General features: G+C 40.7%; 1 protein-coding gene across 1 annotated transcript in view; it reads left to right on the top strand.

The window, feature by feature from the left end:
- The window catches only part of CAV1 (caveolin 1), a 36,471-nt gene extending 15,261 nt beyond the window's left edge, over positions 1–21,210 (top strand). Inside the window, exon 3 of the mRNA XM_029615258.1 lies at positions 17,787–21,210. Coding sequence (XP_029471118.1) covers positions 17,787–18,128 — 342 coding nt within the window. The 3' untranslated portion in view covers positions 18,129–21,210. The remainder of the gene's footprint in view (positions 1–17,786) is intronic.
- The last annotated feature ends 3,905 nt before the right edge of the window (positions 21,211–25,115 follow it).

Genomic DNA, 25,115 nt, shown 5'->3' with positions numbered 1-25,115 from the left:
TGTGCCTGCTAGCACAGCACTGTTATCCTGTTTTTAGCCCTTTTCCAAAATGCTACTTAATTCCTTCGATTCTGCAAGAACGTGCAGTTCTTTGCCAAGGGTCAAATTTTGCTGTCCTTTTTGTAACCATTGAACGGCAGGAAACCATTAGAGACAGTTAGCAGGAGCTTAGTTGTTGGAATTGTTGGGAGCTGGGCGTTAAGGTAAGTACCTCATTAGGATGGAGAGCAGAAGGTGTCAAAGGCTCCCATAGTGAGTCATGAATCCAATGGTAAGGTTCAGTCCATTACATTCAGTGATTCAGCCGTTCCTTGAAAAGCTGATGAAGGGCCAGCCCAGTGGCTCAGTCGCAATGCTACACATTACCATGCAGAGGGACCTAGGATCAGTTCCTGCCCCGGGTCTTCCACTCCCCAGTTCAGGTAGGGCTGGGGATGCCGCAGGGGCAGCATCACAGTCTCTGGTGGAAGGAGTCACCGTCATCGTGCAATAGCAACACCTAGTGGTTAGATTTAGGGCCCTTGCTTGCAGGGATCCAGAAGGAGCCATGGTACCTGGCCTCCAGACAAGGAGTGTGGCTGAATAACTGGAATACAGTGACTTACAAATGAAGGCTAATCATGCCAGATCCCAGCTGTGCTTCTGATTGAGCTGGAAGCCCCCGTGTAACAGGAGGAAACTGCCAGATCAGAAAAAGAAAAGCTGATGAAGTTTCCATGATCATGGATAGGGATGTCAAACCTGTGCTATAGCTGCATATATTCATTCATATTTGCTGGGGAGACAGGATGGACCAGTTGGGTCTTTATCTGCCATCATTTACTATGTTACTATATTGATTGTGGTTACTATAAAGTGCCCTTATCCAGAACACTTTCTAAAAATAATCGATCACCACAACGGTAAAAATTTGAAAGTAATATTAACGTAAAAATTTAAAAAAAAGTGGCAGAATGTGTGTGTGTAAGGATTGTGGACCCTTGTTGCTGTGGGGAGGTTGACTCAACCTACAGGGAAGGCCCTGTAGGTCCTCCTCGACAGCTGGCAGGACTGGGCTGCTGTGAGAGTGGTCTAGGGCTTCACCTTTACCAGCCCCTTTCCCCTAAGGTTGAGCCCTCGGTTTCTGGGGGCGAGAATCTTGTGAAGAGCAGTACTGTGGGAAGTCCCAGTCAGGGCTAGGTTCAGAGGCAGGTGGCAGGCAAGGATGGTCGAGGTTCAGGCTGAAATCAGAAGCAGGTGGCAAGCACGAGTGATCTAGGTCCAGGCTGTGATCAGAGAGACAGGGGCCAGGCGAGAATGGTCCAAGTCCAAGCTGTGGTCAATCCAAGAGTTCATCCAAGGCGAGGCTGGGCTAGGAGGGATGAGGCAGGCAGGGAAGGCTGGAACCGTAACGCTGGGTCAGGCAGGCAGGAACAGGGACCCATAACGCAGCAACTCACACTACAAGGCTGAATCAACCCACTGCTGCTGCACAGCGGGGGTTTAAATACCCAGCGTGTGACATCATCTGCTGGCACCAGCCAAGGGTTTTCCCGCTGCGGGGCCTATAAGTTTGTGCATGCACCACATGTGCCCGCCTGGGGGCAGCCTCGAAGAGGAAGATGGCGGTGGCATCCTGCCGCGAAGCACAGCTGGGCAGCATCTGGGTGAGTGTGCCAGTTTGCGGGGGCAGCCGACGAGCTGGCAAACGTAACAGTACGGCAAGAATTAATGAGTTAGGTTGAAAGGCAAATTCATGCAAAGTAGCTCATTAAAATGGAACTGGTTTAAAGTAGATCACAATAAACCTCATGATTCGCATTGATCCTCAGAAAGTGAACTACATTTCAAGAGTTATCATTAACTTTCCTCAAGAATACTGGCAGACCAACACATCTACCAATGCTTTCGGCCACCCCCTCTGCACCATTGCTCACAATTGTAATAGGGGCACATAGCCCTGTGTGCTGCCCCCTCCCCATGATACCCTCTCTTCTTCCCTCACTCCCAGTCAGAATCTTTCCCACCTCAACAGATCCAATCCCCTGGTATGAAACCCTACATCCCTGTCAACAAACCCTGTTCCCAGCTGAAGAACGCAAAAGGGTCCCCACTGTCGGTTCTGCCTTCTCTATCGCCATCTTACACCCAAAAGGACTTGCTCAGTTGCTCCTGCCATGCCAGCATGAAAATGTAAAATGCAACAACCAAACTGAGGCTCTTCTTTACCCCAGAGGTGGTCTTTGGAGTTTATCAGTTGGGGTGAGGTTTATTGACAGGGGGCAGGGATTTATATGGCATGGTTGAAACTATTAGGAGGGTTTTGCTGGGGTGGGGGGGAGTTATCTTCTAGGGGGTACCACACATTTGTTCCCTTTTTTACAATCATTGGCTGATATAGCGCATTCCTGCAGCCAGTAACACGCAGGTTGCCCTCATTGGTATCATGCAGGCGTTACTGTCTGTGGGAATGCACGCTGTTGCAGCAAATGTGGGATTTACTAAAGGCTTAATGCTCTTCGGTAAAGCCCATATTCTATGCAGCATGCTAAGGTATGTTTTTACGGATATTAAAAGCTCATTTTTAACACACAAGTAAATAGGCCCTTTTTAGTCAGTAAACTAGCAGGCTATGTCCTTATGCTGTCCTTTGGCTGAAGTCAGCCATCTGATGCCACCCCTGAGTGAAGCAGAGTTTAAATTTCCCATGGGCCGCTGATGTCACTGCCAGCAGAATACAGTAGCATGCAAAGGGATGAATGCTCCTAGGTCCAGATTCAACAGGGAAGGCAATGGGCTGATAAGGAGGGGAACAGTTGGCACAGTCTCCCCTAGTTAACTTTTTAAACATAAAGTTGTAGAATCTCAGCCTATCAAAACTCCCCCATAGATGAAACCTAATTAGATTTAATACTTCGCTATTGGAACAACCTAAAACATATAGAAAGAAGTTTTTATGCATGAGCTTTCAAGATCACATGGTCCTCTTCAGATGCGATGTTGTCTCAAAATAATATTTGTGGGTAATTCTTGTGCTGATCCAGTATAAGTATTATGACCTGCAGAAGATCCATTTTCTTCCATGAACAGTATGGCTACTCAGACCCTACGCTTTATGTCTGGTGTTGATTTAACTGTACAGCCTTTGGGATAAATGTGCTATACAAATTACATGATGACAGTAAATAGATGCAATAATAATGATGTACTGGGATCATGAAGCGTGGTGGTAACAGTTCAGGATATCTTTGTTTTCTCATTGTTCTTTGATAACTAGTAGGATGCTACACTGGCCATGCCCCTATTGACTTAGTAAAGCGTTTATTCATAATAGGGTTCTCTTATCAGCACAAACTGGGGGATAACTTATTATAAATCAGAACCCTCATATGATAAGATATGATGTATAAATGGGTCAGCTATCATCAGCCGTCTTTGTACATGGTGAGCTGGATGCTGTTGTGCATTTTTTTTTTTTTTTTTATAAATCTGGCACTTAAGATCCATCAGACTCAGTTTAAGACAAAAATGAAACGATGCTGCAAAAGCAATTGTAAGATGAATTTGGCAATCACTTTTATGCAGCAGTGGCACCGGGCCACACTTCCTCCTCAGAACTGGTTGAGGGGCTGAATTTCACAAATTAACCAGATCTAGAGGGGCAGAGAAAATGGGAAGCACAATTTGCACAAAAAAAAACCCAACCGTGATTATTTTGTGTGGGTATGAGCACAAAGGTAGGACATGGAGCAATAACCACGTGTGAGGTTTTACGGTGAAATTACCGTTCGTACTGCAGGGTGGGAGAGACAAATGATGGCTTCCTGCACTCTGCAGGCCATTTTTGTTCAGGTCCATGTGTCATGGCTATGCGCATACTGGAGGTTTAGGGCAGTTCATATAAAAAAAGATTTAGAAGCTGATGACTAGGAAATGCATATGAGAGGTTTGAGAGCTGATGACCGGGATACGCATGTGAGACGTGTGGGAGTTGAGTGGCTTCAAAATTTGTGGTTTAATTAATACCCCATTCTCACATGCCAGAGGAAGTGGTGAAGTCTAAAACTGTGAAGGACTTCAAAGGGGCGTGGGATAAACACTGTGGGTCCATCAAGTCTAGAGGACGTGAATAAAGAGGAGGTAGCAAAATACTGCACGGAGCGGCAGTAGCCACAGAGGCATTCACGGAGCGGGATGCCAGTGGTTGGTGTTCCACCTTCACGGAGCGGAAGGATGGAGGGCTGCCATCTCCAAAAAAAAAAAAACAGGGGTGGGTAAGAGTATGGGGCAGGGGTGTGGCCTGCTTGTTACAGCAGTTGCTACCCCTAATTGAGCTGGATGTTCACTTGGATGCAGATCCGGCGCTGCTCTCTACATTGGTGGTGGGGTGGAGGGGAATTAGGGCTGGAGGGTACTGGAAGCCAATAGTAACAGGTGGGTGAGAGAAAAAGATTAAAAAAAGACAAAGTGCGTAGCTTGCTGGGCAGACTGGATGGGCCGTTCGGTCTTTTTCTGCCGTCATTTCTATGTTTCTATGTTTCACTGAGCACTTCTCATCTGCCAAATCTCTCCAGTCTGCAAAACATGGTACACATATATAATTTTGGCATTTGACAACAGAAGGGATCAGTTTGTCTTACCTTCAGTTCTTCCCACTCCCAACTCCAGGCTCCCACCAACAAAAACATCAGACCCTCTCTCCCGACCTCCCCAAAATGTGCATACACGGGTACAACACAGAGTGGAACAGGCGGCTAATTGTTAAACAATAAGCCCTCAGCTCTGACCTCAGACATAATTAAAGCTCCATAATTACTGGAGCCGGCTTGTGACAGACCTGGAAGGAATGTGAATGTTTCATATCATTTCCACCTGGCGCAGGTCCGTGTTCCAACCTGCAAAATGATTTATCTCATTCACTGACAGAAGGGTTTGCTGAACCTAATGTTTCTCACAGCAAAAACAATGGCTTCAAGCAGTACAAGGGGCTTTATTTTAATTGAATGGAGGGAAGCGAAGAGCCTCTGAAGTCAGGAAGCGCACTGAATCCCACAGACCACACTGTAGAGAAGTTTTGGCTCAAACACATGAGACTCTATAAGCTATATTGGCGTTGTTAAAACCTTGAAAACATGTTTCCTCCTCTGGAGATTTTGTGCTAGAATGAAAAAAAAAAGGGCTTGGTGGGTTTTTTTTGGCAGAGCTGTAAATAAATGGCTGCTGTTTTAGAGCATGCCCGAGAGGTTAATCGAATTCAGGAAAAGAGCGCTTAGCTCAAGCAGAGGTGCAGGACATCATTCTGAGCCACACAAGTGAATAACAACTTCACCAGCATAAACTTGCAGTGCGGTAAAGGCGCTTGCTGCTTAAATTCTTGCAAGATTATATCTGGAATGGATGAAACATGTTTTGGGGGGATGGATTGCGTAGATCAGCATACCTGCTGGGAGTAATCTTTTCATCTTCCTGTTATTTATTCCAGAGTACATCCAGTGCACATATTCACCCACACAGGCTGATGCACTAAACTGATAAAAACTTTGTGCAGTATTTCAATTTTAGAGCATGCCATTTGGTTATCAATGATAGTGGGCACTAATTTTATTAGAGACTTTTGCCTGCAAAGCTATTTTCATTCGTTATTTAGCATTGTGTTCATAGCTGATGAGCTGCTTTGCCAAATTTTGCATCAGCGACACTGATTAGCAATAGATTTGTGAAACATCTTGCTTGCAAAACATAATATGCACAAAATAGCTACCTGTGAAGTCCAGGGTTAAATTTTGCATGCTAACAGGGCAAATAATGCATGTTATCCTATTAAATGTGGGCTATTAGATTTTGTAGCGCATGCAGCAGCCTTTGCAAAGTTTTTCTCAGTTTAAATCATCAACCTAAAATTGCCATTTTAGCACACTTTTTTTTAACTACCCTACACTGTGCTTGGCATAGCTTACTGTATTAGTAGTAAAGCTAATTTTTAGCTTGGTAGTTAAAAAATTGTGCACTAAATTTTAGCACAGATTTTTCCTACCGTCTTCTGGCCCCAAAAACATCGGACTCCCTATGTAGGACCCTGCAGTACATGCTTCGGCCGCTGCTATCTCTGGGACTGTGGAAGTTTCCTAGAGGCTTGGTGCCTGCAGCCTCAGCACCTTAAGCAGGAGGGCCCCATGGGAATCTGGGAGGCAGAGGGGGGAAGAGACAAGTGGGGGTCTCCGGGAAGAGCAGTTGCTGAAAACCCCCCACAGGTCTGCAATATATAGAGACAGAAAATATTTTTCTTGCGCTTTATTTATATTTCATGAAGTTCTAGGAAAAAATCCATGTAAGCGTGTTTCCTGGAGCACATTGCTTCAGGAATTTGAAGTAAACACACAGTCTTATAAGAACAATTTTTGTCATTCAGGAAGTACAGAGATTAGACAGTCCGAACAGAGCCTAAACAGTTAGGTTGTGGTGGTAAGGTTTTAGAAGAACTTTATTATGTCAGTGTTGATGGCAGGAGGAGGCTGACATGCTGTTATATATTTCTTGTTATATTCTTTTCTAGTTTATTAAAATTAAGTATGCTTTAATAAAGTGCTCTCTGCATTAGTTAGCCCGGTTGATAGTGGCCAGATTTTGGAAGGAAATTTCAAAAGGAGATTCATGAAAACTCCAAGTATGTGAGAGAATCACTTTCACATTTTGGGGAGATCTGGAGGGTTACAACACAGTTTGGGATCTATATTGGTCTAGGGCCCATATCATGTATATTGGAAAAACTTGGTCCATCTAGTCTGCCCAGCAAGCTTCCCAAGGTAGTAACTGCCGCTCCGTGCAGGTTACCCCCATGTTTCTCTTAAGGCTAGTAACTGCCGCTCCGTGCTGGTTAAGCTTTTTTATTTATTCCCATCCTTTAGCCTTTTAGGGATCCACAGTGTTTATCCCATGCCCCTTTGAAATCCTTCACAGTTTTAGTCTTCACCACTTCCTCTGGAAGGGCATTCCAGGCATCCACCACCCTCTCAGTGAAGAAATAAGTTGTATTTATACTTCATTTATTGCATTACCGTGTGGTGTTCTGCAGCTTGTACTTAAAGCAAGGAGTGTCTTGTTACATGTGTTGTGTTTGTGATGTTAAATAAAAGGTGTTAAAAAAAAAGATTTTTGATTGACTGTGTGTTCATGACTGATGAGAGGTTTGATCAGACATCATTATTAACACTGAGACATTTCTACCCCATCCAAGAGATAGGCATAGTGTTCATCTCAAAAACAAAGTAAAGCTCCTTAATGCAGTCCCCTCGTATTTCATCTCGTGTCCCAAAATAGCTTGTATGTTTTCAATGGAAAAAGCAGAGCCACCAAACCCAGAATATCTTAGTTTTAAAAATGTAGAAGTATGGAAGGATGATATTGGAAGGGACCTCAGGCAGTCTTGTAGTACATATCCCTGCTTTCGGGTGGGATTAGAAAGAAACAGAAGTATGTGAACATTCCCCTTTCTACATGAAATGATATGATAATCCAATACAATAATTACAGTTCACAGAAATATGTTTCCATGGGTCATAGTGTACCTGCATACAAAGCCGGGAGTACATATGCCCAGGGTATTAAAGCACATTCTGGACTGTTAGCCTGGACATGGAAGCTGAGAAGCAAAGGAATCATTCCAGGAACAGTTCAGTGTGGCAGTAAATCTGGGTGGAGTCCTCCAGTAGAAGAGAGAATGGGGAGATGCAATCCCATACTTCTAGGACTGTGTTAGAAATCTCAGTGAAAATGGCTTTATTCTAACAAACTATCAAATTTACCCCTAGATTCATCATTCTGCTATATTTATAGCAGAAAGATGAGCCGTGAAAAAAAAAAAAGGGGCGGGGTTGATAGTGAGCAGCTGGCCGCATCGTGGCGGTGCAGTTTCACCCTCCGCGGTGCAGCCTCGCCGCACACTATCGCCCCCCATAGCGCCACAGGAAAAGGTGGTGTTATTTTCCGCGGTGCTGCCAGCGATAATGTGGACATTATTGCCGGCAGCACTGCCAGGCCATAACTTCGCCGAAACCCCGCCCACACTCCTCCCCTTCCCCTAATTTGCATGGATATGCCGCGATCACGGCCCATCGCAGAATAAAGTACGACCCTGTTAATTTCATCAAAGCATTTTCCCATAGGCTCCGAATGGGAGAAATGCCTTAGGGAATCAGGCCGTTATTTAGATATTTTGCATCGTAGATCTAGTACTGTATGATGTACTTCTTGGAATATCACCTACTAATTCATTTCAGGAACAACCTTTAGCCTCCAGGGACCCATTACCCCTGAGAAGTCCATTGTTTTCAAAGTTAAAAATGAATGGATTTCTCGCCCTCCCTCTTTGTTGAAGGCAGTTTCTGAACATTGAAAGCTCATTATTTGATACAGACCATCTAGGTTAAAACTCAGATTCCTTCATCAGTCATCAAGTGCCAGAAAATGACCTTGCCTCTGACCATTTTACTGGCTAAAGCAGCAGTACTAGGCTAAAATTCTTCATGATATTAAAATGCCAGCAGTTAAGTGTTATAGACCCCTCTTTTTGGTTTTATTACTAGGAAGGAGATGGGAAAAGCTTCAGACTTTGTCATGGGTAGCACCTACATGCACTGAAAAGCGCAAAATGTCTGAAATGGTGCAATGCCACTAGCTTTGTGGGCTTTTGCACATTTTAATGTGCGTAGGTCCTGTTTGTTAAACATTTTGCAAATTGCCCTCTGTAGACAGTGCACTATAGTGTGCTGTACGCAGAAGTTTATTAAAATTCTGCATTGAAGAGCTGCTGTGAAGTGCTGTCATACAAAGCAGCTCATTAATGCAAAAAATCAGCAAAAACTGGCGTCTGAGGAAGGGCCCACAAAAGTTTGCTATGGAACTCATTTGCATCTGTAGCAAACTTCACAGAAACAGGACACCAGCCCATGGGAAACCCTGTGGGTTAGTACACTGGCTCATAGTTCGCCTTTCTCTTTTGTCCTAACGCAGTTCATTATTTTGCATTATTTCTTAAACAAAATGCGTGCTATGGTGACCTCCCCTTTTTTTAAATTTTCTTCACTGGATCCAGCCCTCAGTTCCTTGTGCTATACTCATGTTTTCAATGATGCCAGTATGGGATTGTGACAGTTATCAGTACAGCTGTACCCCCCGGTTCACTTAGGTTTATAATAGTGGGACTGGCTAAGTAGGAGGAACTTTGAAAAACTTTATGCTCTAATATCTCCACAGGATGAAATATAAATCACAACAAAAAATAGGAGATCTCAATGAGTTCTAGTGACAACATATCTGAAAAAAATATTGCTTTAACACAAGCCAATAAGAATATCAGCTGCATTTCTGGACCAAAGATAAATTAATATCTTCTTTCCAGATGTTTTTGGCTGGATCCGAGCAGTAGTAGCGGCAGCTGTAAAAATGATAGGCTTGCTGGTGAAAAGCATGTTTTCAATTAGATCTTCGTTTCCCCCTTGTGAGCAGATTTTAAAATCATTGTGCTACAAGACTGAAAAAAAATTTAAAAACCTTCTCTAGAAGGCCCCTTGCATTATGGGAGGTGAATTTTAGGGTACCCTCAGAAGATGTTTCAGTGATATGATACAACACTGAATCATCATTAGGTCAAGTTTTATATCACATCATTGAAAAAATGTTAGTCTAATACATTAGTATCAGTGGCAAGCTTTCACAATCAATACCGAAACACGGAATATGAAAACAGATCAGGACTGCAAGGCCCATCTAGTCTGCCCAGTTGGCTTCCTTTTGCAATACCATAGACCCCAGGTGATCACTGCTTTTCCCTTCACTTCTTTGCCACTAAAGATCCTCTGTACCTTCTTCCATTCCTTTTTGAATTCCGGTTTTGCCTCCAGCACTCCCGCTAGGAGGCTGTTCCAAGCGTCCACCACGATTCCTGTGAGGAAAGATTGTTTTAATTCTGTTCCTGAGTCTGGTCCATTTGAGCCTCAAATCATGACCTCTTATTGTAGGCTTCTCTTTCCATAAATTTATATAGGTATATACTGGAAGCCCTATCATTGTCAAAAATAAAATCAAAACGCAAGGATACATTCCTATGGCAAGTCAAGAAAACTTTTATGCTCATAGGCGACTTATTTTTAAGAAGCATTGTTGTTCTCTCTTTAATGCCATCTGAGTGCAATATGTTCCTATTTGTTTTATAGTCTGTACTGTCCACATTCCACACATGCATACACATTTTCCATTTACAGTAAAATAAGGAAAGGCAAGGGAAGTGTGCCTGGCCATAATTTCCAGAGAAGTACTGCAAGTTTCTAAGTCAATCAGCCACCACAATATTAACATTGTATCACTTTTGTTTTGAGGATTCCTTGCAAATAGGAAATATATCTAAACTCTGTCACCAAGAGAAAGGGCTCAGTTACACAAATTTGAATCTTGTTAAAAAATTACAGGCCTGAATTTATTTGGCAAAAAATGTCTCGAATACAGTGTCTATGGTGGCCAAAAACCATCAAGCTACATCCAAAAAAATGATAACGCTCCTAAGCATATGTTGCTGGATTTCTTGCTAACTTGGACCCTGCATCGAGTGCATAATGTGAGTCACCACAAACTGATGGAATATAATCTTCAATAAATGTAAAACTATAGCAGGTCAAAGCTAATCAACCTCTGTGTAAATAATTCATCCTAGCATACTCTTGTCTCTGATGTTGTTCCCAGTACTGGAGAGATCCAAGGCTCATTCTAAAGCCGTGATCTGTTTTGTAACAGCACACTTCCTGTTCCTGCCAAAAATCCCATCCAGGACTTTCAGGAATATGTAAGAAATGTGGTTTGCCAGCCTCATCTCCATTCTGATTAACTCCATTTGTGTTACAGCAAAAGAGAAAGCCTCGTCATCTTTATCAGTGTGATTCTACCCACAAGCCCATTGTTTTAAATGTGTATTCCACTATTGGGACTGGTCAACCATTGTAAAGCAGATTACATTCAGGTGCTGTAGGTATTTCCCTGTCCACAGAGGGCTCACAGTCTAAGAGCCTGATTCACTAAAGGGCACATTTTCAAAGCTGCACATGGTCCATATCACAAGATTCCTGGCACTGCACATGGACCCACCGATTTTATAACATGCACGCATCGCCGCCGTAATACGATAGCCACACACCCAATTTTTGTATCGGCACATGCATATGTGTGCGGGTGCCCACTTGCACGCACAGGGGGGAGATTTTTTTAACGCTCGCGAGCCAACGGGACAGGGCTTTTCCCCAGTTCCATAACCCCCTACCTATCCTTTCTCCCTTTTCCTCCTCTCCTCCCCGACCCCTAAACCCCACGTACCTACCTTTTTTTCTTTTTTGTTTTACAACTTACCCGCTCTTCCAAGCAGAAGTAAGTACGCGCACCGGCTGGCTCCTGCCACGCGCTTCACCGGGACAGCGCAAAATGGCGCTTCACCGGGACGCACTTCACCGGGACAGCCCTCGCCCAGCCCCTGCCCCCGGCCAGCCCCTTTTCAAAGCCCTGGCTCTTCCGCGTGTACCGGGAGATGCGCGCGTGGCCGGGCCATTTTGAAAATGCGCCCGGCGCAGCCATGCGCATAAATCCAGGGATTTCCACATGCCGGGTTTTGAAATTTACTTGTTAGGCTTTTCTCCTTTTCTGTGTCTATGGGAAAAATGCTTCGTAAGTCAGGTCCTAAGTTGGTACATGAGACAATGGAGAGTGAAATGACTTACTCGAGGTCACAAGGAGTTTCAGTGGGATTTGAGCCCTAACTTCTCTGTTCCACAGCCTTCTGCTCTAACCACTCGGCTGCTGCACCATTCCCTGTCAAACCAGTCATAAATGCATTCCACAGTAGAAGAAGCTGAGTCATTCTGTAAGCTAAATCTGTTTTCCAAGCTCATTGCCAATCATCCTGTATCATCCTACATTGCAAGGTGGTTATTCAAGACAGTCTAGACCTTCCAATCAGTGCTTTGTTTTTAGGGACATTTGTAGGTCCATATTCAAAGGAGTTTCTCCAGATATATTTTGAGTTAGCCGAACAAACCCCAAATGTTAAATTTCTGGCCTCTCTAACCAGATAAATTTTATCGGAGTATGATAAGTCATTATCTGGATAAAACTTAACCAGATAAATTGGAGGCATTCCAGAGGCATTCCTGGGTGAAGTTAGTTATCCAGCTAACTTATCTGACTACTGTATTCAGAGTAGCATGTCTGGATGTGCCTGAGAGCTGTCCTAAAGTTATCAGGGTTCATGGACCCAAATACCTTGATACTTAACCGGCTATATTCAGAATAAAGCTGGATAAGTATATTATAAAAAAAATAACCTTTCTGGGCCTGCAGACCCAATCCCCCATCTCCTGCCACTGACATTGCTTATGACCTTGGGCAAACTATTTAATCTTCTGATTCCTCAGGTACCTGCTGAGATTTCAACCTTCAGTAGGGAAACAGCAGCCGAAAATCAGGTTTCTATGAACATTTACTCTAGTAAAAGGGGATATGTGATTATTTGTGCTGCTTTGAAAGGGCGGAAGAGAGATTTATTTTTATTTATTTTATTTATTTAACATGTTTTGTATACCATCATTCGGTTTCGCCATCATAACGGTTCACAATAATTACATTAGTTAAACAAATGTAGAGTCACAATCATAATGGTTCACAATAGATACATTAATTAAACAAACGTTGAGTCGTATTAGAGAACATTGTTACATCATATTTTTCATCGATAGAATTTGTATCCTGATTACTATATAGTTTAGGTAGTTAAGCTAGCCCATTGGATGTGGCTATGTGGATTGTCTTGTTAATTCTTGGGTTGTCTTAGATGCTTTTCTGTTTCTTTGAGGCTGTGGACTTTTCTTGGTGGAAGTTTGTGTGGAATTCTTGTTGTGTTGATGAATGAGATCATTTGTGCAGGCTCTTGTAAATATTCAGGTTTTCAAGTCTTTTTTAAAGGTTTTAAAGATACTCAGAGCACTTTGGAGGCAGAGCTTGTCAAAGTTCGTTATCATTGGCCTCTGCTGAACCTCAGGTCCCATGTACAGGGAGATGTTTGCCCACCTAGATGCTCCTGCTTAGAGTAGGATTAACTCCATGCAGCCTCACTTTTGGTTCTAGAACTCCCATTTTTTTTCCTGTGAGAGGAAAGATAGCATTTTTATTTCCTGTTCTTCTTATGGAAAGTCATGGGAGCCAGCCAGTGCCCTTTTCCTTTTACTCTGTGCAGGTCGACTGAAATGGGATTAAAAGCCTCAGGAAAGAGTGGGAAAGAGGTCCCATTTCAGAGCCCATTCCAGTCACTGTCAAAGAAACAGCAGCACAATCGTCATAGCACCTATGCCAGAATTGGTCTCACAAGACCAAGTGGAGGAGGGGGATTGACACACGGCACAGCTGAAACACATCCTGTGCTCATTTGACACAATTAACAGCAGCTTGTTGGCGCACATATCTACTAAAATCCCCTCATTTTAGTAGATATGTGCGCCAACGCATTTACCTGTTTCCCCAGTTCGTTCCCCAGTTCATTCCCAGTAAAGGAAAGGCCTTTCTAAACCCCTAGCTAACTTGCCTCCCTTTTAGCCTATTAGCCCTGACTCTTAAAACCCCATTGACTAGCCTAGTTTTTGTTATTTTATTACTTACATGTCATCCATAGCAGAAGTAAAGTTACGCAGTAGGGGATCCTTGTGCACGTAAATACTTACGCATAGACTTCATGATACAGACTCGGACCACCCATGCCCTGCCCCTTTTTTGACCTTTTTGATTTGTGCGTTTACAAGGAGATAACGCGCATATTAGCACGGTTTTTAAAATCTGCGCGGTGTGCGCCGGGTCAAGTATTTCCAGTTTTGGCATCCATAGTGATTTTAAAATCCGCCAGTAAGTGAGTAGGTACATATGGCATGTGACCTCCAGAGCCTAGAGAATCATTTATCTACCTAATGTGTTGAAAATTAAATTTTGAGGAAGTTACAATAATCTTTTTTATTTCCCTTCCCCATCGCTTTCAACTCTGTATATGTTGCATAGAACAATCTTTTGCAGCCCAGTTTAACATGTTGGCTTTGAGTCTGCAAAATTTCATCAGAATGAAAATATAGAGGCCGATATTCAGAAGCCATTTAGACGGATAATTGAAAAGTTATCCATCTAAATGGCAAAGCGGCGATATTTGAAACCATATGCGACTAAATTCTAGCCACCTAATGAGTTAAAGGGCTAGAATTTAGCTGCATAATTTAGCTTTTTCTCATAAGGAAGCTGTTCCATCCCTTTTATCATTTTGGTCGCTCTTCTCTGTACCTTCTCCATTGCAACTATATATTTTTTGAGATGTGGTGACCAGAATTGTGCATGGTACTCAAGCTGCAATCTCACCATGGAGCGATACAGAGGCATTATGACATTTTCTATTTTATTCACCATTCCCTTCCTAATAATTCCTAATATTCTTTTGCTTTTTGACTGCTGCAGCACACTGAATGAAAGATTTCAATGTAGTATCCACTATGACGCCTAGATCTTTTTCCTGGGTGGTTGTTCCTAATATGGAACCTAACATTGTGTAACTACAACATGGGTTAAATTAGCCTGATTAAATGGTCAATTTTCTCAGTGGAAAAGGGTAAACAGTGGAGTGCCTCAGGGATCTGTACTTGGACCAGTGCTTTTCAATATATTTATAAATGATCTAGAAAGGTAAACGATGATTGAGGTAATCAAATTTGCAGAAGATACAAAATTATTCAGAGTAGTTACATCACAAGCAGATTGTGAAAAATTGCAGGAGGACATTGTGAGACTTGAAGACTGGGCATTTAAATGGCAGATGAAATTTAATGTGGACAAGTGCAAAGGGAAGTACATGAGGAAAAGTAACCCAGACTGTAGTTACAAAATGTTAGGGTTCATATTAGGAATTACCACCCAGGAAAAGGACCTGGGTATCATAGTAGACAATACTATGAAATCCTTGGTTCAGTGAGAGGTGGAAGTCAAAAAAACAAACAGAATGTTTGGAATTATTAGGAAAGGAATGGAGAATAAAATAGCAAATATCATAATGCATCTGTATTGCTCCATGGTGATACCACATTTGGAGTACTGTATGCAGTTCTGGACATCACATCTCAAAAATGATATAGGTGCATTTGAAAAGGTACAGAGAAGGACAACCAAATGATAAAAGGGATGGAATGGCTCACCTATGAGGAAAGACTAAAGAGATTAAGGCTGCTTATCTTGGAGAACAAATGGCTGAGGGAGGATATGATAGAGTTCTATAAAATCATGAGTGGAATAGAAGAGGTAAATGTAAATCGGTTATTTACTCTTTCAAAACGTACAAAGACCAGGAGATACTCAATGAAGTTATTAAGTAGCTCATTCAAAACAAATCAGAGAAAAAAATGTTTCACTCAATATACTCTGAAATTCATCGCTGGTGAATGTGGTTAAGGCAGTTAGCATAGCTGAGTTTAAAATAGGTTTGGATATGTTCCTGGAGGAGAAGTCCATAAACTGCTATTAACCAACTAGGCTTAAGGAAGAGCCACTACTTATCACTGCAATAGCAGCAAAGGATCTATTTACAGTTTGGGATCTTGCCAGGTACATGTGACCTGGATTGACCACTGCTGGAAACAGGATACTGAACTTGATGGACCCTTGGTCTGATCCAGTATGACAAATTCTTATGTTCTTAATATTAAAATAGGGTTAATGCAAATTGCATAAAACAACAAGATCTGCATTAACTCACCATGTAATTTGCTCTGAACAATGTCCTAGAAGAAGCAGTATATAAAAATGTACAAATAAATAAATAAATGACAGGAAAACTTAAGACACATCCCTGAGGGCAGAGGATCGCATGAAGTTAACTGTCATATTTTGAGCCTGATTTTAAAAAACATTTGCACATTTAAAAGTTGAGTTTTACATGTATAAATGAACTTAAATAAGTGGGCTTTGAAAATTGTCACAATATATGCCTTTGAATTGTCCATAGGATGTATTCGTGTAAGTGCACTTAACTCAAGTAAATGGCTTTTGAAAATTGCTACAATAGTGTGCTAATTTACGCATGTAACTCCTTTGAAAATTACCTCCTATGAATGGTAGAACCAATGGGACAGGATATAGGAGTGCTCCTCTGCTCCCCTCACCTACTACAGCAGATGTTGGGATTGGTAGGAGATTACCAACTTTGTGGGAAGGGGGCTCATTCTGCTGGGGGAAAGAGGAGACCTCGCAGCCCACGTTGGGCCTTGCATCGTCAGCAGTGATAACACAAAACACCAGGTTTCATGCCTGTTGAAACAGGAAAGGTTTTATTGGGGTGTTTTACAGGAGATCATGTCTGCATTAAAACTAGCTGTCAACACCCATTAATGGTTGGTTTTAACACAGCTTGGCACATTAGTCTCCTTGTGCCTCAAGATTGGACACTTAAATCAGAAAGTTATGAAGTTAAAGCAGGTCAGCTCCTATTTCTCCTACAGAACATTTTGAGGTAAACTCTCGAAAATTCCTTTCCCCGGCACCTAGAAAAGTAGTGCATTGCAGCACCATTATGCCTTTAAAGATTTATTATGAAAGCCATTGTTGTAATTATAGTCTGAGGAAAGAACTAGCTAACATCCTGTATCTGGCATGAAATCTGAGTGACTCTGAAGAGAGAGCGAGAGGTCCCACTGTCATAGGCTTCTGCAGACAGCAGGAGTACTTGTCTAACTGCAGTGTCTGCAAGCAGTCGTGCGCCATGGTTTATGTCAAGGGACAGAACACATTTGGCTGAACTATTTCCCCATCTACTTCTGTTAATTTTCTGCTGGAAATGTTATGACATTAAGAATAAAAATGAAAGAACTCCTCGGACGGGTAGGAGTTTCAGCAAAGAGCTCCATTGTTTGCAGTACTGCCTTTGCTATTTTTTTTGACTATCAATGTATATAATATACAGTATGTTTTAAATAATTGTATTATAAAAATAGGTTTCCCTGTGTTGCAACTTTTATGTTTAATTCATAGATATTTTTATTTAATTTTTGTGTGACGTTTGATATGAGACTTAGATTACATTTTAGATGGATCCTATGCAGGTTATCCTATCTTTGATTTCACCAGCATAAGCATAGCAGAAACTTTCACGATCACACAGGACCTCTCATCTTTGGTTAATTCTTTGTTGGTTGAATAAAGTGTTATCACAACCTACAAAGAATACAGTTTCCTGAAGGCCCAGTATGGCTACTAGAACTTTGCACTGCAGATTTTCATATGGAAGTCCTTCATAAACCCTTCATTTATAACCTACCAACTGGCTGGAAATAACTGAGATTATAATCATGGGAAAGCCTTCTGCTATCTCAGGTGAGCACCCTACTATTCACACTGATGCAATGATTTTCAATTCTAGGCCTTGAGGGCCCCTACAAAATCTGGTGCTCAGTTTGCAAATTAATCTGGGTGATAGACCAAATGTACTCAAATATACTTCATGCATATTCTTTGTGGCTATCCTTCAACCAGACTTGTTTGTGGTACATGAGGCCCAGAGTGGAGTAGATAGCACTAATAGATGAACCCAGCTAGTTCAGTGTAGTAGACATCTTAAATATTGATCAGAATATCAAATAAATACATAACGCCAGTGGCAAAGCCTTCTGAGATTCCCTGTGGCATGCACTGATAATGTTACAGTACCTTTGGAACCCTTGTCTAACCCCCCTCCCCCATGTATGATTCTTTCCTTGTAGATTGATTTTGAAGATGTAATTGCAGAGCCGGAAGGGACACACAGTTTTGATGGGATTTGGAAGGCCAGCTTCACCACCTTCACAGTGACAAAATACTGGTTTTACCGCTTGCTCTCCACAATCTTCGGCATACCCATGGCACTTATCTGGGGTATTTACTTTGCCATTTTGTCTTTCTTGCACATCTGGGCAGTGGTGCCCTGCATAAGGAGCTACTTGATCGAGATCCAGTGCATCAGCCGGGTCTATTCTATCTTCATCCACACCTTCTTTGATCCACTGTTTGAAGCCATTGGTTACATGTTTAGCAGCATCCGAGCCACAATACGCAAGGAAGTATAAGAGAGACTACAAGAAGAGCTGGTAGTCTGGTTCCATTTTCTGGTGTGTATGCTGGTTTTATGCTTACTGTTCTTCTATAGCAACAATTGTCTTAGAACACAGGCATCGAACAAAAAAAAAAAAATCACCTGCTGTTTTCATCCATGCTATTTAGCCCTACAAGATTATTTTATTTCTTTTTTTTGGAGGGGGGAGGGTGGCAGTCTGCATTAATAAATCCGAATCGCTGCTCTCTCTTTCCATCTTCATGTGCTACCCTTTCACAATAAGCAAAAAAAGAAAGAATCACCTTATTTCATGAATGAGGTAAAGAGACCTTCATATCAACAGAGCAAAGCGGACCGTTAAAATATTGATAACTTTGCTTAACAGTCACTCTCGCCACTATAGAGCTCTGATATACATTGTAATCATCGGGCTCTAAAATGTGACTTTTTTTTAGATTGATTTTTTAGAATTGCAAACAAAATGAGCATAAATGAAGTGGCATATAAATGTGGGGAAACTTATCTTATGTGAGCCTCACTAAGGAACCCGCAGCATCCTTTCGTTTCAAAACCTACCCTTGCACCAGCCAAATGTGATAAAGCATTTTTTATCTCCCCCATTTGATTTTGACAATGATGTGAAAAAACATGGAAAGAATGCTTGCCATCGGCATATTGCTGACCACTTTAATACGAGTAAAAAGTATTAAAGCTGTTGCCACAGAATGAACATGACAACTTGGCAGGTTTTGAAAGAATGTTCAACTTTTTTTTTCCCACTCTGCTGTCAGTTCCCTGCAGTTGTTTAATGGTAGATTTGGTCTGTGAACCAGCAGTTGTAAACAAGTTACTCAGCTGATATTGCGTACCCTGCACATCTCATCACCAGTTCAGAAGCTTTCATGCCCAGAAGCTTTCCTGATCAGCTTGTGGAAGAATTATAAAACAATGAACATTACTGTTATCCACTGCCTTGTTGTCCCCATTCTCTTTCATGTATTACTGTACTGTTTGTCAGCAATTGTTAATCCTGACAATTAGAAATTAAGAAATGCTATTGTTTCAGTGCTTAGTTAGCTCTGCATATGACTGAATGCATTTACTAAAATGGAGGGCCTGATTTATGTATGTCCATTTAGTAGCATCAAAGAAATGATAAGTAGTAGCACTGGCAGGAACAGATTTTCCATAGACACAGCATGGAAGAAAAGCCTTTAGCGAATCAGGTCCTAAGTCTTTTTCTAACATGTTTCTGTACAGGAAATATGACAAGTATGTGATACTTAGTTTGACCCTGGTAGTGAAATCAAGGTGTGCCAAGCTGTTTGCTGGGCTGCACCAGATATGAGATGTCTCTGAGATACCCAGGTTAAAAACCTGTCAATAAGCTTAGGTCAACATGCTGTTAGCTCAAGCTTTATGTTCAGAATTCCTCTATGGCCAGGACCATTTTCTGGCATGTGTACTGGTTTTATGCTATCATTTTTATTTTTATATATATATATATATACATAAGGAAAACCATATTTCTGTTTTACGTTCCACTTTTTAACTGACTTTGAGCATCCAGGCTTTTTTAATGCGATTAAAGGGTAGGGTTTGCACTGTTGGTAAAGCTGTACTGTTTGCAAGCAGAGTATTGAAACTCAGCTATGGGTCAATCTAGTTTTACTGATTTGAAGATGCTTGAGCCACATCTGGGTTTTTTTTCAGAACACTTAGTGTCATTCTTCTGCTCCACAGCTGTAAGAGATAAAAGTGGAACTAGTACTTAACATTTTCAGAGTTACACCAGAGGAGTCATTTGAAGGTGACTCTTTGAGACCCAATTCAGTAGAGATTGGCTTTTGTGAATGTCCAAGGTTGGTTACCATTAGCTTAATCCATAGAAACTGCTTAAGTTTTACAGCAAAATGTCATTGCTTTTCTGGAACATTAGGTCACAATTTTGTTTAATATATTCAAAACACATCTACCATGCACTAACTAAAGAATGTTCACATTGTCTAATGGGCCAAATATCCTAGTGTCTCTTATTTTCCTTATAGGATGCTCTCCATGATCTGAAATGACAATATAATATTATATTAAGCTATTGTATGTTCTGGAGTTTTTAAACAGAGGTTTTGATCAGGGAAACTCTGATTTCAAAGTGCCAAGGAATATTATTATAAGACAGAAGTACTAAGCATTTTTTCCCATAGACACTTGAAAGGGAGCCTGATTCATCAATATTTTTTACCATAGAATGGGAAATATGCCTTAGTGAATCAGCCCCAAACCAGGGCAGGGGGGGGAACCTTTAGTACATGCTGCCATATTTTGCCACATTTCTAGTAGATACTATAGTAGTTTAATATATGAGGTTGGAAATGCATCTTATGTTCCAAAGAGCCAATTCCTACAAGTTTAGCCTAAATAGAATCACTAAGTGTAACTCTGCTTCACAGTCCTGGAACCCAACATTTTACAAGCTAACACTCTTTTACCATAAAAGAGGCATCTCCAACAGCACTGTGAAGTTAATAGAGCTGGAGTATTCACTTAATTCCTGCAATGTATATACAGCTGCCTGGGATAACCTAAGCCTTTCTCCTAATGCTAACATTCTCCATATGCCTTGATTTGCCTATCAAACATACTCTGAATTCTGTATGTCTCCTGTATGTATAAATAAATATTTAGCAACAGGGCCCAGTTAATGCAGATTGAAAATTACAACCATATTGATACTTTTATTTTTACACTTAAGACCGACACTGGCATGGAAATAGATTTACTGTTTTACTGTGTACATAATTGAAAGTATACTTTTGTTAGATATTTTGCAGCATTAAAACACATTTTGCAGCATTAAAACATGAGATTATTTTATCTTCATAAGAAATCTCACTTTAAATTAGCCTCATTGATTTATCATGCTAACTATGTATCCTGCAAGATATCTGTTTACACAGGCTTATTAGTCCCATACATAAAACAATTTGCTGATCCATAGTCATTTATAATGATATATAATTGCTTATTGACATATTTGACACTTTTTGCATGGATGTAAAGGCTACTATTCAACACAATAAAAGGTTTAACATTTCCTTGTGTCTGAGTTATTTAGCATCTGTGATCATGAAAATATCTGATTCCGTGCCAGTTCAAGACATATATAGAATGCTCCTTCAGAAAGATTTAGCCATGATTGGACAGATAAACATGAGGCCGATTTTTTAAAAAGGTTTTAGATGATTAACCTTTGGAGTCAGGAACCTAAAGTAGGTCCTTTGAAAATTCACTGGGTTTGAGAGCCTAAAAAGTGGGCAGGGAAAGGGGTGGAATCAGGATGGGTGAAGGAAGTTAGGCATCTAGTGCTGATTTCCAGTGCTAGGTGCCTAACTTGAGTGGACAAATCTAGGCACTGCCAGAGCAGCCCTAAATCTGGCCTCCCAAATCCTCCATCCATCCCATCAGCATAGAAAAGTCAAGCAGGATGCAGGCCACCAGTTTCCCTCCTCCAGTTTGTCCCCTTATTTATATATTTATTGGCATTTTCAAATCACTTTCTAGATTTAAAAAAAAAATCACCCAAAGCAGTAGACAATAAATTATACCAAATAAAAATACAAACCAGCAACACAACATGAAAATCATAATACAACAACATCCCAAATCCTGGCTTTCTAGTCATTATATTGGAAATAAAACCTATAGGAAAGTAACTCATCACAGTACAAATATAATTTAGTCTTCAATTAATCTATTAGCCACCCATCAATCACCCTCAGCATTCTAGAATCCCCTCATACCTCCAATATCATTAATTGGGAATTTAATTTCTTCCTGAATTTCAGTAGATCCAATTCTGCTCTTAATTCCAAAGGCAGATTGTTCCACAATTTTGGTATAACTGTTGAAAATGCTCTGTTTTGCAAACATAATTGCCGATAGACTTTTAACAAAGGAAGGTCCAACTGATGATTATAAACAGATCTCATGCTTTGATTAACAAGATGCCTGGAATGCTAAAATCAGGATCCTAAATTTGCACCTCTTTGTGATTTGGAGTCATTGTAATTTCAAACGCAAAGGGGGGCAGGAACCCACCTTGAACTACCCATTATAATTCTTGCAGCCGTATTTTGTATGATCTAAAGCTTCAGAATAACTTTCCCTGGAAGCTTCAGATAGATAGCATTACAGTAGTCAACTGGGCCATCACTACAGCATGAACTACCCTTATCAAAGCACCCTGCTCCAGAAATGGATGAAGCCCCTGCCATATCTCTCCCTCCCACTGTCTAAAATTGCTGGGTTGGAGGAACTACTCTGGAGTTCCCCCTCCTACCCACCCAAAATCAGAATAAAGGGTAGTGCTGCCAGCTCCCCATCCCTCCCTTACACCCATCCACCTGAAATCAAAATAACACATGGTGCCTTCTTTCTACCTGCCAAAAGCCAAGCTAATGCACGATGCGATCAATCTCCCTCCCACATGCCTAGAAACCTCCAAAAGATGCTGTCTAACTGGGAGAACACAATCTTACCTCCCTTGTATCCAGTGTTGTTGTTACAGGCATTAATTTTGCTGGGTTCCACCCTTCCTGCAAACATTCACAGACCAGGCTGGTTGATTTTTTAAAATTTAAAATAAACAAAAAATAAAGATCAGATGATTTTGGACAGTAGATGCATGTGAAGAATTATAGAAAGTGTGCTGGTATTGGAGGGGAACAAGTATGTGTCCAGTCTTCCAAATTATTACTACTACAGGTCAGTGCTAAATTATACCTAATTAAAAATTATTTCTGTTTATAGACTGCTTTTATAGGTAAAAAACAAAAATCTAACCAAAGGGGCTTATATAATAATTAAACAAAGCATAAACCACATAAAAACATACCATGGCCTAAATAGGATAACATTAAAATCCAACAAAACCAGAATTAGAAATCTCTCCAGTTTTGTTATATTTTAATGTCCTGTTTTTATGTGGCTTGTGCTTTGTTTAATTATTGCATAAGCCACATTAGTTGGATTTTTTTAATTTATAGAAATATCTATAAATGAAATTAATTAGCTACAAAAATAAAAAAATATGGCATGCTACCATGCCCCTTTCCATTTATTTATTACTTTATTTATAACATTTATAGCCCGCTGATCCACAGACCATTGTAATCATTTGTAATTAGGTGTAATTTAACACTATCCTTTTGCAGTAACAATTTGAAAGGCTGGACACATATACCTTCCCTCCAATACCACCACACTTTCTAGTTTCTATAACCCTTACCAAACAAATATCCACTGCCTGAAATCATCTGACCTGAATCCTTATACAAATTAGCCAATGTGTGTGGGAATGTGCAGCCCAGCAAAATCAATGCCTGTCACTTGCTAAACGCCATTGTGGACACTGAAAGTGTGTCTCTTTGCTAAGCGTCTTGCAGCAAATGAGCTTGAGGTAAATAAGTAGCATTCCCTTGATAAATCTAACCTTTCCTTCATCATGTATTCACACAAAAAGAACAAGGTCAAGAAAATAAGCTTATACCAAGGGTCATTTTTCTGGGACAGAAGGAGACAAGATGACAATATTTAAACATTTTAAACATTGCTTTTGACAAACATTTCAGTAGCATGTTGACCTGTTTTTTTCTTATAATGCAGAAACTAGGAAAGGAAACCCAGCCTTTTGCCTTGTAAGGGTTAAACCACAACTGTAATGGTATAGATAATATGGATCCTTAATGGCTTGTAATAAATGATGCCAACAGATTATTACACTGGCTTGTAATAAATGTTGCCAAAAGCTAAGGGAATAAACTCTTTGAAAAGGGATCTTTCATTGTCATTTTTTTCAATGTGCTGGAAGAAGCATCTGGAAGCCTCTCGTTGAATTGTCTTACGACAGTAAAGTGGCAAATAAAATTCAATCTGAATAAGTGCAAAACATAAGGAAAAAGAATGCTAACTATATACACAATGCTGTGTTCTACATTAGGAGTCACCACTCAGGAAAAGGACCTTTGAGTCCTTTTGGAAAATGCAATGAAATCCTGAATGCAGTGTGCAGCAATGTTAAAAAATAAATAAATACATAAATAATAATAATAATAATAAATAGAATGTTAGGAATTATTCAGAAAGGAATAGAGAATAAAACTGGGACCATCATTATGTTTCTTTATAAATCTATGGTGAGGCCACACTTTTGAGTACTGGGTGCAATTTTGGTCACCCCATTTTAAAAAGGATACAGCTGAACTTCAAAAGGTACAGAAAAGAGCAACAATAGAATGTTTAGAAAGGCTTTCATATGAAAAAAAGCTCAACAGGATAGGGCTCTTCAGCTCGGAGAAGAGGCGGCTGAGAGGGGATATAACAGAGGGTTAAAAAATCACAAGTGGTGCAGAACAGGTTAATAAGGAATGGCTAATAACTCTTTCAAATAACACTAGAACTGGGAGATACGCCATGAAACTAAATGTTAACATTTTTAAGGCATATTTGAAAAAGTATTTTTTTCATCTAATAGAAAACTAACCTGTGGAATTTGTTGCCCGAAGATGTGGTCACATGACATCTAGCATAGCTAGGGAACTTTGTTTTCAGTTTTTTATTGTATTTTGCCTAGGAATCTCAATGTGAGAATAGAAGGAAACCAGGGGGGAAAATGACTGATATAAAACACAGGAGAAAAATCAGTGAAAAATGCATTTTTCCGTGGATTTCTTATGTGTTCTCACATTCTGAGACTAAATAAAATAAAAACTGAAAACAAAGATCCCAACAAATTGCTTTAAATCTATTGATTGTTAGTTTGATGGAGGATCCTCCATCCTTTATTTATCCATTCCACACCACTAATGTTTTTGTAAACGTTTACCATAACCCCTCTCAGCCATCTTTTCGGAGCTGAAGAGCCCAAATCTGTTTCACCTTTAATCATAGGTGGAGCTGTTCCATCCCCTTTATCGTTTTGTTGCCCTTCTCTGTACCTTTT

Source organism: Rhinatrema bivittatum, chromosome 9 (genome assembly GCF_901001135.1).
Source record: "Rhinatrema bivittatum chromosome 9, aRhiBiv1.1, whole genome shotgun sequence".
Classification (NCBI taxonomy): domain Eukaryota; kingdom Metazoa; phylum Chordata; class Amphibia; order Gymnophiona; family Rhinatrematidae; genus Rhinatrema; species Rhinatrema bivittatum.
Note: the sequence above shows the minus strand (reverse complement) of the source record. Positions and strands in the feature narration are given on the sequence as shown.